The sequence below is a fragment of the Lactuca saligna genome, chromosome 7 (assembly GCF_052625555.1).
Source record: "Lactuca saligna cultivar CGN05327 chromosome 7, ASM5262555v1, whole genome shotgun sequence".
Classification (NCBI taxonomy): Eukaryota; Viridiplantae; Streptophyta; class Magnoliopsida; order Asterales; family Asteraceae; genus Lactuca; species Lactuca saligna.
In genome coordinates this window covers 143156630-143172450 of record NC_136423.1, presented here as the reverse complement: position 1 = coordinate 143172450, position 15821 = coordinate 143156630, and the positions used below count along the sequence as shown (strand labels likewise).

General features: G+C 37.7%; 1 protein-coding gene across 2 annotated transcripts in view; it reads left to right on the top strand.

Moving 5' to 3' along the window:
- LOC145003894 (uncharacterized) overlaps positions 1 to 15587 on the top strand; it is a 29693-nt gene extending 14106 nt beyond the window's left edge. The window contains exons 2-4 of one of the 2 annotated variants that reach the window (XR_013662188.1): positions 14446 to 14693; positions 14768 to 15094; positions 15156 to 15587. Coding sequence is in view for 1 of the 2 variants with exons in the window: in XM_078962800.1 (XP_078818926.1) it covers positions 14446 to 14693; positions 14768 to 14872 (353 nt within the window). In the remaining variant the exon portion in view is untranslated. Of the gene's footprint in view, positions 1 to 14445; positions 14694 to 14767; positions 15123 to 15155 lie in introns of those variants that run through there. The other variant, XM_078962800.1, reaches the window with a different exon arrangement.
- The last annotated feature ends 234 nt before the right edge of the window (positions 15588 to 15821 follow it).

Genomic DNA, 15821 nt, shown 5'->3' with positions numbered 1-15821 from the left:
CCGGATATAGATGCATCACAATAAACCACAAATTCCTCCATTCCCTTAGGAAGAGCTAACATTAGGGCTTCGCACAACCTCTGGCAAAGAGTCTCAAATGAGGTCTGCTGCTCGGGGCCCCAAGTAAAAGTAACGCCCTTCCGGGTTAACCTAGTGAGGAGGACAGAAATCTTGGAGAAACCTCAGATAAATATCCAATAGTAGTCGGCCAATCCTAGAAAACTCCTGATCTCGGTGGGGGATCTCAGCACCTCCCATCTCATAACCGCCTCAATCTTGGCCGGATTGACCAAAATCCTATTCTGATTAACGAGGTGTCCCAGGAACTGGACCTTTAGTAACCAGAAATAACACTTGGAGAATTTGGCATAAAGCCTTTCTGATCTCAATACTCCAAGAAGCTCTCTCAAATGCTCATCATGCTACTCTTTGGATCTCGAATACACCAAAATATCATCGATGAACATGATCACTAATCGATCCAACATAGGCCTACACACCCGGTTCATGAGATTTACGAATGTCGCCGGTGCGTTAGTGAGTCTAAAAGGCATCACCATGAACTCGTAATGCCCATAACGAGTCCTAAAGGTTGTCTTCTGGATATCCTCCTCACGAACTCTCATCTGACGATATCCAGACCTCAAATCGATCTTGGAAAACAAAGACGCACCCTACTACTGATCGAACAGATTGTCGATCCTCGAAAGTGGATAACGGTTCTTGACCTTCAGCTTGTTCAACTCCCGGTAATCAATGCACATCCTGGTGCTCCCTTTGGCGTGCTACTCGGTCGGATAAAGCCCTTCCCTAACAGCTCCTGGAGCTGTGAGGATAACTCTTGCATCTCAGGCGGCGCAAGGTGATAAGGTGACTTGGCGATAGATGCCGCTCCTGGACCAAATCAATCTGGAACTCCACCTGCCTCTCGAGAGGCACACCCAGTAACTCCTTGGAAAAAAACATTTGGGAACTCACTCAATATCGGAACCTCAGCGATAGAACTCGTCTCTCAGCAGCAACTCGTGTATCCATCACATACCCTACAAAACCCCTACAACCCTGCTGTAGACATTGCCTCGCTTTGGTTGATGAGCAGAATGCTAACACAGATCGGGTACCCTCGCCATACACTATAAGCACTCCCCCCACTAGGGTCTCTTATGGTCACCAACTGACGCTCGTAGTCGATCACTGCTCCAAATCGACTCAACCAGTCCATGCCTACAATGACCCAGACATCACCCATCGCGATCGGGACCAGATCTATCGGGAACTCAACACCAAAAATCTTGAGCACACATCCCCAAATCACATCAGTCACAAACACCGCATACTCATCAGCTATGGAAACTCTAAGAGGTCGACTCAATGCCTCTTGTCAGATATTGATGTGATGACTAAATGATAACGATACGAAGGACCGAATCGCACTTGAGTCAAATAACACCAGAGCAGGTACATAACTCACAAGAAAAATACCTAAGCATATCACAATGTAAGAACAATAGAACTAAAAACATAATAACTAAAAGAACACATACCGTCCACGACATCAGGTGTTGCACGGACTTCCTCCACTGTCAGCTGAAAGGATCTCCCACGAACCCTCGGTACCTCAGCCTTCACTAGCCGGCTCTCTGTAGCTCGTATAGCAACAGGTGCAGATCCCTGTGTTGATCCTTGTAGCAGTTGTGGGCACTCATCCTTCCGATGGCCAGTCTGGTTGCAATGGAAACAAGCTGCAAACCCCTTGGGTCAATCCCTCACAATATGCCCCTCCTTGCCACACTCGTAGCGAAAACCAGCTCGACACACCCCCTCATGACTCTTGCCTCACTTTCCACAAGTGCGGCCCTTCTAACCTCCAGATCTCAAATCAGCAGGCTTTGCCTGCTTGGCTGCTGGTTGAGACTGTGTCGGTCACCGATCCCTCCCCTGAGACTCTGCCTCCTCTCTGGCCTGAGTCACCAACTCAATCTCCCTTATTCAATCATTTTCCTGAAGCTCAACAAATGTCCAATTGGTCGAGTTCACCATGAAATCTTGAATATCCCTCCTCAGAATGCTCAAATACTGACTCATACGTGCCTGCTCAGTAGACACGTGCCCAGGGCAGAACATCGCCCTCTCATGGGACATCCTCGTAAGCACTGTCACTGACTCTGTCCTCTGCTTGAGGGAAAGAAACTCATGGGCCAACCGGTCCCTCTCCACCTGGGGAACATACTCATATCGAAATATCACAATAAACCTCTCACATGACACTACAGTGAGCTCTACAGAAGTGTAACTAGCTTTCACAAACTTCCACCAGTCCTTAGCCCCCAAGAGAAGTTGGTTCAGCGCGAACCACGTGTTGGGTTATGAGCATTCTAACACTCCTAAGTGTACATGCAACCCTAAATACCTTGGATCTATGTTTTCTCTATTATACATGCAAATATGAACATCCAAGGTATTATCCTAATCTAGCATACAAAATATCAATATAACAAGATAGAATACATACCTCTTTAATGGTGCTTGTCTTCATGAAGCTTGAGTGCTTAGTGCCCCAAGTGTGACACCTCAAATGTTTCACACAACACCAAATACACTTGGAATAACTTGAGAGAAATTAGAACACTTCATGAAATCGGCTAGCCCTCTCTAGAATAATCTAGTGACCGATTTTGGGAAGAATAATATCTTTATATAGTGTTACAATTAGGGTAAACCCTAATTGTCATGACTTTCCATTTCCTTGGATCCATGGGTTCAAATACACCATGGAGCATCATATGGGTTTTGGCCCAACTAGATAATCCATGGAGCATTAGCCCACTATATAAGTATGGATGATTTACACAATCAACCCATATATTTAATTAGTCTTCTTTTGATCACTTAATTAATCCTAGATTAATTCTTGATCAATACTAATTAAATAATCTTATTATTCTTATTATTAATATACTAGAACTTATAATATATTAATAACCATAAGTGTCTTATTTCTCTCATTATAGTCTATCCAAGTGCATGATGCCATGCAACCCAAATGGACCATGCCAGGTCGGGTCAAGTCTTACCAATTATAGTTATGGACTTAGACATTAATCCAACAGTCTCCCACTTGGATAAGTCTAAAACTATTTTTGCGTATGACTTCAGGAACCAACTGGCAATCGTAGCTCTCAAAAGCTTCTGTCGAACTCTGACCTTGTAGATGAACTCTGATCTTGTCAATGACTTGTCCATTAGATAAGGGATCATATATTCCTCCATTCTAGATATCATATGGACTGAGACATGGATTATAATCATTCTCTCTGTCCATTTGTTGTTTCCCGATTTCCGATTTATGACGACTGACTAATTGAACAAATCAAATCAGTCCTGGCCCGGCCGAGCACTTCCATTTGTCATCATCAAATCATCGAGGGGCCCACAGATATCGCTTTTATCCCGAAGGTAAAAGGAATGGATAAACTTCGACTCATATGGCTTGTTCTACTACTTGTTGAATCATACACAAAGACACGTTTTATAACATCGAGTTACCAATGTGTTTCGTGTAATCAATGTACTATCAACTCATAGTAACAACTCATATCTCTAGGTTTGAAGAATATAAGATATTATCGTCTCATGATCACTCGTGATAAAATCCATGAAGTGATTCCAATGAGCGCGGGTTGAATCCAATACTCAGAACTTATGAGCACTCATGAGTGTTGTAGCCCTTTGTCCAACATCTTAGACCTCTACAAGCCAACCCATGACAGTCTTAATTCATATCTACTTCCAACATATGACCGACTGTGGATGGTTTGAATAACTTAGTCATTCCGGAAGAATAACCTAGTTTATTCGGGAAGTCAAAACATGCAAAGTGAAACACAATAATAATTGAATCCAATATGGTCTCAGAACTTATGAATATAAATAAAACACTTTTTATTTATCACCATATGATTACACATTATTTATTGTATATTGTTTCAGCTATCAACATTATTCTTGAATTTAAAACAATAGTTGTCCCATGCTCCAAGCATGTACACTATGTTTTCTAAACACTAGTCATGCCATACACCAAGTATGCATACTATGTTTGTCTATGATCTTTACTTTGTGAACTAGATCAATTGAACATAACTTCAATGATTCTTTTTTCACAATCCTTACTGCAAATGCAAGAATTCCAAATTCATGTCATTTACTGAAATCTGTTAGATTCTAAACTTATATGCATCGATCCTCTTGTAATGATTATGCACAAAGTCAGAAAGACTTGGCAACAATCATTACAGAGTATTCCAAAGGAGATCAATTCCTTGGAAATATCCTTCTTGCATTAAGTTTCCTTAATCTTACACAGATTGAAAATTCTAACTTTGAAACATTTCCAGATTCCATTTCGACTATCACTTCTGAACAAGAGTTGCCTCCTTACAGATTATGTCAATATGGTCCTTCCAGAATTATCACTATACTTCCAACTGTCCTTGAGCAACAAATCTTTGGTAAACCTTAGATTGTCCTCGACAATTGTTTAATCCTTTTAGTCATATCCAGTTCTAAACCTTTTCCCTTCTTAATGCCCTAGGCATTTGGAAAATTTTAGAAAGGATGAATATAGCACATGTAATCGATCCTATATCCGAAGCATATGGGACACGATTCATGATGTCTCACATAAAGACTAAACCAGTCTTTTGCTATAACATTTCCATTTCAATTTGCCAAGTTCTCATAATTCAGATTATGAAAAGGGATGCCGTAATCATAATCGAATTTAAGAACGCAAATAATGGACCCATATACAGAATTTCCTTATGTTGAGCCATTCCAACATGAAATTCATATATATCCTTGACTAAATGATTAAAACCTCACGATCTAAGCTTATAGATTTGAGATGAAGTATAATTTCCTCTCCCTTAATTATAGCAAAATAACTTTTTCCCAATTGAAACCTTTTGTTTTCTATAATTAACATTGCTAGCTTGCAATACTTATCATAATTATCATGCTCCCACTAACATGATGATTATTAGCATAACACTTATGCTCCCACTAGCTTTGACATGTACTCAGAAAGCTCGACTTCTAGAAATCAATACTTTATTGACTTTGTTACCAAAGTTCAGATTTCTGATACTAGATTGTTTTGATAATACTTTATCAAAAACATACACCTTCCCTTAGATAGCTCATGGGTGTGTCAAAACAATTTTAAGAACTATGAAAAGGGATGCCGTAATCATAGTCTTGATCGTTTTGACCTTTGCCATTTCTCACAAGTCCAAGTTAGTGTGCCGGTAAACCACACACGCTCCACTAACGACTTTGAGAATGCAAATATCCCAATTGCTATCTAGCTAAAATCTACTTAGTGAAAGTGTTTCCTCACCATCATTTTCATGAATCAGAGAGAAACCTTATGACACTTAGATTTCTTGGTGTATGAGTTCTTATCCATGTGAATTGTCATAACCATAGTCACAAGACAAGAATTATGACAAATCCAAACTCATATGGATTGAACTCAATCTTAATTTCTTGCCACCTGGTAGCTCAAGGGCCTACCATTGCTTCCAAGTTGTTGTGCAACACATTGAGAACTCTAAGAACTCATATGCAAAGCCAACTTTAACTGGAATGGGCACAGAATATGTCAACACGATAGGTTATAAACCTCAAGTCGTGTGCTAGTGAAGAACTTCAGGTTTCATTCTTGATTAGTTCTTGAGAATTTCAAGACCTTTAAGACTCACACTGTCCTCTTGACCTATAAGACTCCCTTGTCAAACATCCAAGAGATAGTGCGGATTCTAATCAAGACAAACACTTCACACAAATGGCCTTAGTTGGTCTTTGTTTTATCCAAAACATCACAACTTACCAATTTCAAATGTCCAAGAGTAGAAAACTTTTACTCTTACATTTGATAAGTGTTTTAAACCTTCTTTAAGACATGTCACTCAAATTACAATCTTGGAGTACGACTCTAAGACTTGTATTGGAACAAAGTATGACTCATCTTCTTGATTTAACCATTTCAACAATTCAAGATCCCTTCTTCTTAGTCATAAGAATGCACTAAGACTTCCTTAGAGAACTAATTTTGATATGGTTTCTTAATCATTAAGATGATCACAAAACTGATACTAAAGTACTCTCCCATCTTTTCAGATTTGAGAAACTTTTATCCTTCTGCCTAATTTGATTCTTCTTATCCGCTCTGCTATGCATTGGAACCTTTTCCAATGTCTCAGAGTTACACTTAAGCTTGTAAGTATAATCATATTTACTGAACTCTAGTAAAATATGACGAATAGCCTTATATCTTTTGTGGTGGACTTAATCAGTGCACATGACTATGTACTCGATCCCTTAGTCCATTACTTGACTCACACATCCATGTGAATAAGTAATTAGTCTTAATTTTCCAATACTTGAAAGTTCTCATTCATCATGCTATACAACTTGCATGATTCCAAGTCCCGGTCCAATTGAGACTTGGGTGATGAGAATGTTTCCTTTATTTGATAAATTTAGACATTACCACAAATGAAAGAATCAATTTCATACTTCCACTCTTGCTATTAATGGAATCATATAAGCAACAATTTTTTCCTCAAATGCCATTGTAAGGATATTTTAAAATAAATAAAACCAAAATTTTTCCTTTTATTTTAAAACTATGCGGAAAAACTTATCCTTACAACCCATATGAAAAACTTGTTGTTATCTATTCCTTAGCAATATCTCATAACTCCTAAGAAGTAGCTCAAGAATCCGATTTTCAAACTACGCGATAGAAATCCATCTACGCGATCAGATTCAGCATATTCTTTCTTTGAGTTCCTTTACTTTTCTTTGATTCTTAAAACATTACCATGTGACCCAGTCACATCATGTATCAGGAATCTTAGAATAGAAACTTAACAGAGTTAGATAATGGACTTTACCTGAAGTAGAGTCAATCTTATTGACTTTAACATCCTTAGGTAAATTAGGCAGCTTCGCAAATAATGACCCTTTCTTTGGCAATATAAACATATGGACCCTTTGATAATGGTACACGGGACTATCACAGACTTAGCTTTTCTCTTTACCATTTGTTCAACCGAGTTGACTATGGCCGATCCCTTTCCATTGGGAAGAGAATGCTTTTTCTGTATTTCCAGTGTCACCATTGTCAATGTCCATAAAGTTTCAGGAAGTTGATCTTAGCAATAGGTAAGATCATTAAGGGTCTTGTCATAGTCTATTTCATAGGTGTCCCAAAGGAACTCACTATGTGACTTAGAAAGTGATTGAACCACCAACTTTCTCAAGACATTGACACCCAACTCTCCCGACTTGTCAATATGTGACTACATCTCCATGATGTGATCACACCTAGACCTTGTCTTGCCAATAGGGTTCGAGTGACCTTAAATTTTTTCAAGAACTTGTGGGTTAGGGAGAATAATTGGAGGAGGAGAGAGAAGTATGATATCCATGGGACATCATCTTCATTTAGGAAAGCTTGTTTCAAGAGATTTGGAAGATCATAAATGTCTAAACCAGACATGTTTTGGGAGATATTCAAGATAGTTGATTTAAAGTCCTTAATATGACACCCAATATGAAATATTAAGGCTAGGACCCAACAGACTATTTTATAACCTAGAAGAGGTATGCCGTAATCCAAGCTATAAAACAATTTGAAGGTAGGTGAATGACGATTCACCAATTTCCACCAAGATAAACGAAATGTATTATTAGGTTTTAATTGGTTTTGAAACTCCTAGATCTTTTGAGATTCATTGAACTGTTCAATGGCATGTTTCAATCTCGAGTGTGCCCTTCAGGTTTTGTGACTGGGATGCCGAGGATCACAAAACAAGGTGTGAAGTAACCATGCAAATTACTTGGTACCCTTAAGTGTTTACCCCTCAATCGATGTGCCGGTTAACCACACACGCTCCATCGATACTATGATAAACATTAAGTTACCCTTTGCCTACCTTGTTAAATACGAGTTAGTGTGCCGGTTAACCACACACGCTCCACTAACCGACTTAAACAAAGTGCAAAGTGTAATTTCATGGATTAGCACCTTATTCACATTTTTCCTAAGTAACTAAGATTGGGTATTATTTAGAGTTTAGTTACTTAGTATTTATCATTAATACTTTTAATGAAGGGAGAATTAAAGTCATGTCAAACCCGTTCGGCTAACGACCCTCCACCAGTCAAGCAAGCGGTGGGTGAGAGTGGACACCCATTAAGTTGCCATTTTATAGGCAACAACCTTATACCCACCTTATAGACCGACTTCGTGAATGAGGCGTACTAGCGGTAAGACCGACTTTACTCTTATACATATAAATATTATTAACTTATAATATTATAAAGTATAAGGGTTGAATTTTAACTTTTAAAATTCTAAGGGCTAACTTGGAATTAAAGTATTCATAAGAGAAAACTTTACAAATTCCAAAACTTGAGGGCAAGTTTTGAAACTATTCAAAACTAATTAATTCCATAACTTATGTATTTAAAGTAGTTTTAATCCAAAAACTCTTCAAGTTCCATAACTTGTGGACAAATTATGGAAGACTTTAAACTAATAAAGAATTAACCTTTTCTTTATTTTATAACTTATGGAATTAATTAAGGTTACATATTTTATTTATTTATTTATTAATGAAGTGACTCTTGAACCTCCATAACTTAAGGACAAGACTCTTCATCTTTTGTAACCATTGCCAACTTTTATGAGTTTTTATGAAACTTAAATGTGACTTTTCATATAACTTGAGGACAAGTTACAAAAACACATTTTAGAATCAACTCTTAGATTAATTTGGATTGAAAACAACTTTTTCACTCAACTTCTCTATTAATCTAAGCAACTCATATGAACAAGATAATTCAAATCAAACTTTTTCATGTAATTAGTCTAACCTTTAAACTAATACAAAACATGAATCTATTGACAATTATCTTTGAAAATGGATTAGCATGAACATTACCACATTAAAAACAAGTTTATAAGTTCAAAACAACTTAGGGTAATGTTCCTAGTCCATTTCTAGCCAAAAACCTCGAAGATATGCTGTCTGGGGTCCAACTCATCGAGTGCATGAACACAACTCGACGAGTTGGATGCATTTTGCCTTGGACTCGTCGAGTCCCTTCATGGACTCGGCGAGTCAGCTGGGCTGACAGCATCAAAACTCGATTTTTCAGCTTCTATTGCAGGTATAACAAGAAAACAAGCCTAGGCTCTGATACCACTGTTGGGTTATGAGCATTCTAACACTCCTAAGTGTACATGCAACCCTAAATACCTTGGATCTATGTTTTCTCTATTATACATGCAAATATGAACATCCAAGGTATTATCCTAATCTAGCATACAAAATATCAATATAACAAGATAGAATACATACCTCTTTAATGGTGCTTGTCTTCATGAAGCTTGAGTGCTTAGTGCCCCAAGTGTGACACCTCAAATGGTTGACACAACACCAAATACACTTGGAATAACTTGAGAGAAATTAGAACACTTCATGAAATCGGCTAGCCCTCTCTAGAATAATCTAGTGACCGATTTTGGGAAGAATAATATCTTTATATAGTGTTACAATTAGGGTAAACCCTAATTGTCATGACTTTCCATTTCCTTGGATCCATGGGTTCAAATACACCATGGAGCATCATATGGGTTTTGGCCCAACTAGATAATCCATGGAACATTAGCCCACTATATAAGTATGGATGATTTACACAATCAACCCATATATTTAATTAGTCTTCTTTTGATCACTTAATTAATCCTAGATTAATTCTTGATCAATACTAATTAAATAATCTTATTATTCTTATTATTAATATACTAGAACTTATAATATATTAATAACCATAAGTGTCTTATTTCTCTCATTATAGTCTATCCAAGTGCATGATGTCATGCAACCCAAATGGACCATGCTGGGTCGAGTCAAGTCTTACCAATTATAGTTATGGACTTAGACATTAATCCAACACCACGCCCTCAAATATTCCGGACAGGAATAAGTGTAGAAGCAACCCTCGATGTCAGAGATCCATCTCATCGTGACAATCGGATCCTAAGTCCCATTAAACTCTGGGGGCTTCGTGTTGCTGAACTCCCGGTACATCAACGAGTCACCCCTCTGTGACCTGGCAGCAGCAACAGCTGCAGTGGCTGTAATAGTTGCCGCCTTGGTAACCACAGAATAACGCTCATCAAACGTCTCAATCAAGGTGGAATTAATAGACTCAAACATCTATGATATGGCCTCGAGGATAGCTGCAGCCACCTCCTCGGGAATCATCCTACGAATCTCACCATCGCTAACTCTACTGTTCTCAGGGTTGTGGCGCGTACCCACCATGATGTCACTGAAACACAACACAAAATAATTAGAGACTTGCTCGAGTATACTCACACTCGATCACTCCCCCCTACTTGTTCCTTTTCATTCCAAGGATTCTTACTTGGACTGCTCACCGACCCGGTGCTTCCAGTAGTAAGGGCCCAATACTACCTTCCACACCAAATCTGTAATCACCCCAAGTCCTCCTAGGATTTCAGATCGTAGGTACTCTTTATCTCGACGAGCACATGCTACTTTCATAAGAACATTTCTGCAACATACTCGTACTCAAAGAAAATTACAGGTATTAGTAACTCCTAGGCTAAGGCCTCACAAATAAGGCCACTCTATTTCTAAAATATGAAGTACCTAGCCTACTCTCCAGCATGCATAACATATCTCATGATATCTCATAACATGAAAAGTAAGGGTATTTTGGGAAAATCACCATTTAGGCGCTGGCTGATTGAACACACTGGTCTTTCTCGTTTTTCTCTTAGAAACTCTTACTCGTTTTAGGAAAATCGTTTCTCTTGAAAAATTTCTCAAATTCTCAGTTTGAGTCCAGACTGTTGGATAAGGTGTCTAAGTCCATAACTGTATTTGAGATGTACTTGACCCGACCCAACATGGTCCATTTGGGTTGCACTTCACCAGAACAATTTATGGATAATCTTTTGATAATTGTATGTTTATGATTTATTAATATATTATAAGTTCTAATATATTAATATGAAATCATATTATTTAATTAGTATTGATATAGTGTGGGCTATTGTTTATTTAGAATGGGCTAGGCTTGCATGGAAAGTCTATGCATAGTCCATGGAGCTTTAACCCATGGATCTCATGGAATTGAAAGGTCATGGGTATTAGGTTTTACATGAATGTAATCCTAATCCACCACACTATATAAAGGGGTCATTGGCACTTGAAATGGCACTAGTTTGTGTGAGAACTAAAGGGTGGCCGATTCAAGAAGAGTGTGTCTATTCTCTCAAGTTTCCAAAGTTTGTGGTGATTTGTGACTTCCATTTGAGGCATCCACATTATTGGTTCTAGGCTCTCAAACTCCAAGCAATCAACCACTACTAAAAGGTATGTAATTCTACTAGTGTTTTATGATTCAAGTACCCCATAACATGCTAGTTAGGAAGTAAACCTTGGAAAATTATTATTTGCATGTATCTTAGAGAAAACATAGATCCAAGGTGTCTAGGGTTGCATGTACACCATAGGAGTGTTATAATGCTCAAAACCCATCACAGACATACCTGAAGGTGCATCCGAATCCCTCAAACCAAGGCTCTGATACCAACTTGTAACAACGTAAATTTTCAAACCAATTTTTTTCATTTTCAAAACAAATAAACTCATATATCATATTTCATAAAACTACAAGTGTCTCAAGTGTCAACATAAATCCACAATAAAAACCAAATCCCATAATCCTCAACAAGGTCTCGGACAAGTGTGTACAATCATGTTGGTGCCTTCTCGCGATCATCGGAAGTACGTGAAACACATAACACAATAACACGGTAAGCATGAAGCTTAGTGAGTTCCCTAAAATACCATGTACATCAAAATAGCCACTCAAGTCTATAACACTGTAAGACCCTCTAGTCTATGTGTCTCAGTAGGACCCTCTGGTCCCACGAGTCATTGGACCCACCGGTCCGATCTGGTTGGGGCACTCCAATCCCATGGATCGTTAAACCCTCTAGTCCGGTCATAATATAACATATATCACACAGAAAATACACAACTCAAGTAAGCACATAAAACCTTTCAGTCACACATAAATACCACTCTAGGTAAAGTATAGTGAGAAGACTCACCTCGTAGCTAACAAGTAATAGACATGTACTCGGAAATCTCGAACTAACCTCCGCCTAACACATTTGATAAGCATCTCTAATCATAACTTCACTCTTACTCAATTACACCAAAAGTTCTATTACTCTCTTCCTTACCTTTGGGTTGGGTAAAAGACTATTTTACCCCTTCATGGTCTATAATGCTCATAATTAACCCATCCTTAAAGTCAATAGAAGTTGATGTGAGTCAACAGTCAAAGTTGACCTGACTCGCCAAGTGGACTCATGTGACTTGCCGATTCCACTTGTATCCTCAGAGGTCTTGCTAAGGTTTCACTCAACTCGTTGAGTTAACCCCCTATTCAATGAGTTATCACTAGGTTAGGAACGTTGGGAAAAACCTGACCTTACTCGTCGAGTCATCTTATAGACTCGGCGAGTTACCCAATCGGGTTCCATATTTGGGCACCTGAGAGTAGATCTACAACTTCAACCTCTATATCTAGCCTCCTAATGTCCAAAAGTCACGTAAACTTTCGATCTTGATGGCCATACATGGCATATATTGCTCTATATGCCATCACCACTCCATTAATGCTTCCAAAACGCAAAACTCTTCAGTTGAACAAATATTACTCTAAACTTTTGGAATCTCTGGACCTCACAAGGTCCAGATCTGAAGTCTAGATTCGAAAAGGGGATTGATGCATCCATACCCAAGAAGGTGTTACAATCCCTAAATCTCAAGAGCATGAGATCTAACCATCCTACAAGAAAGGTAAAAGCTTTTTACCTTGATCTAAAGCTTGAGATGAAGAAGAAGCCGATCTAATGGCCCTCCTTTCTTACTCTTTAATTAACCTTCCTTCCTCTTCAAGGAAATGGGTCAAAATGATCACAAGATTAGCTATCCTCACCACTCAAGCTCACTAAGGACATTAGGGTTTCTCTCAAGGGTGCAAGGGTACTGGTGAGACGAAATGGAGGATATAAATGTCTTTAAATAGGCCACAGGCCCGAGAATTTAGGGTTTCCTTCAGCAGCACTGACTCGGTGAGTCGACTCACAGACTCGTCGAGTCATCTCATTAATCCACGTCACCCATCGCGACTCTACTCGACAAGTCGAGGCACCAACTCATCGAGTTACTCAGCAAACCTCACAAATAAATAAATAAAATAATGTAACTGGGAATCTGGATGTTACATTGGATGAAAACTCCTAGATCCTTCTAGGATTTTCAGCCTAGCCCAAATAAGGGTGATCCAATAGCCCAAAGCCTCAACTATCAAATAATTGCAAAACAACCCCTATACTTTTAATCAGTTCATTTAATCCCAAATTAATTCCAAATTAATTTCTGATTAAATACTAATTAATAATATGATTCCAAATTAATATATTATTCATATAATATATTAACAAATCATATTTATGTCCTAGTTTATTATTATTAATAATAAATCAACCTCTATCCTCAACAGTCATCCTACCTAGTCATCAGTGTGAAGGCAGCCCAAAAGGACCATGCTACTATCGGGTCAAGTACATCTCATTTATAGTTATGGGCTTAGACACCTAATCTAACTTAATTACAATGACTCTCTCCACAATGTTGGCACTGAATCACACGAAAATGTTGACGTAGTTCAAAATATCTCTTCATCCGATACTCCACTTTTTATCGATTTCAGCATGTACTTTCAAAACAATCCTAGAGTCGTTGTTGATGTAGAAAGTGCAACTGAAGTTCCTCCACCAAGTGGTAGAGTCAATGATGTTTCTGATTGCGAGACTGATTATAATGAGACCGATTTTGATTCTGATACCGAAGAAGACACTAAAGGTTATGATGAAGATTTTGATTAGAATAGTACTTATGTAATGCGTATTTGTAATATGAACTTTGTTTGGATTCCATGTTTAAATAGAAATGTTTATTCCTATGTAAATGTTTATTCCTATGTAATTTGTATTTGTAATAAAAATTGTATCAGTATATCTTATAATTTTTTAGTAAATGATGTCGATATGGATTTTGTTTGTGTATACCATGGTTGCTGTTATGGGCTACGGACACGAGGGTGGTGGAGTTAAGGACCCACCTTTCCTACGTGGTAGAAGTGCTAGTCATCATGAACAGGACCATAAGTCTTATTATGAATTTTTATTTGCTATTTTTATTCGGATATTATAAATTAAACACCGTTTCTGATCATTTTTAATTATGTTTGTAGTTGAGCAATGTAGGAAAGTCCGAGGCAAAGCCAAAAATATTAAGCTTGAAAGAGCGCTCTTAAAGAATAAGGGAAAATCGATTAACATGGATTATGATAGGGATATGACATATGATCCCGTAGGAGAGTCGAGAGACATGTTTGCACGTGAAGTTGGAAAAATAATGTGGCAGATGATCCCTTTTGATAAATGGACTTGGAAAAAAGTTTCCCCTGCAATAAAGGATACAGTCATACAACATTTAGGGGTAAATTATTTATATAAAAATACTTTATATGGTTAATTATGATTAGTATTTACTTGGTTAACTTTTTTTTTTAGACAAAGTTTGATTTGGATCAGATGTACCAAGAAATAGAAGCTCTTCTAGTTGATAGAGAGTTTTCAAGCAGCTTTGTTAAAAGGTTATCGAGAGCGTACAACTGATGCAAAAGAATATTTTTTGGAAGTCGGATGGTATCAGGATATCTCAAGAGCATTATCCAACCCTCCAGATGGTATGAATTTGGATAATTAGAAGAAAACAATTGAGTATTTCCAAACGGACAAACACAAAATTACTTCAGCAAGGAACAAAAAAGTTCGTCAAATGCAAACAACCGTGAATCAGGGGGGTCGAGCTTGTATAACAGTACTTGCTATTAGAAGGTAACAGACGATACATATAATTATTTATTTAAAATATAATCTAATTTTTAATGTTAAACAGAACCATAAGATAGTGGAAACGTTTTGCAAGGCTCATACCGATAGGGATGGTCTCTTTGTTACTATCGAGGCGGAACAACAATACATAAGTATTTAATTATAATTTTATCATATAACTAAGTGTTTATTTGTACTTAATTGTTAATCACTCTTGGGAAATACATAATCGGTTAATGGAAGAGCTCTTAGAACAAACGCAAGGGCTAGAAAGGGAAAGATAGTTAACACCCACTCAAGAAAGAGTTGCTTTCGATAAAGTATTGGGAGAACGATGTGGCCATATCAGAGGCATTGGCTGGAAACCTTCTGCTCCTGCTGATTTCACAGCAATCACAACCACCACCACAGCCATCACAGGCAAAATAAGATTATTTAATATCAATAAATGCATGTTGATTTGGTAATTTTTGTTTATGGTTATTGTTTTCTAAAGTCTTTGGTAATTGGTATCAATAAATGCATGTTGATTTGCTAATTGTGCTTTTGTCCCAAGTGCAAGAAATAGCAATGTACTTTGGTTTTTTATCTCTAATTTAAAAATAGCAATATACTTTGGCAACATAAAATGCATGTTGATTTGGTAATTTTGGTTTATAGTGATTATTTGCTAAAATCTTTGTTAATTGTGCTTTTGTCCCAAGTGCAAGAAATAACAATGTACTTTGGT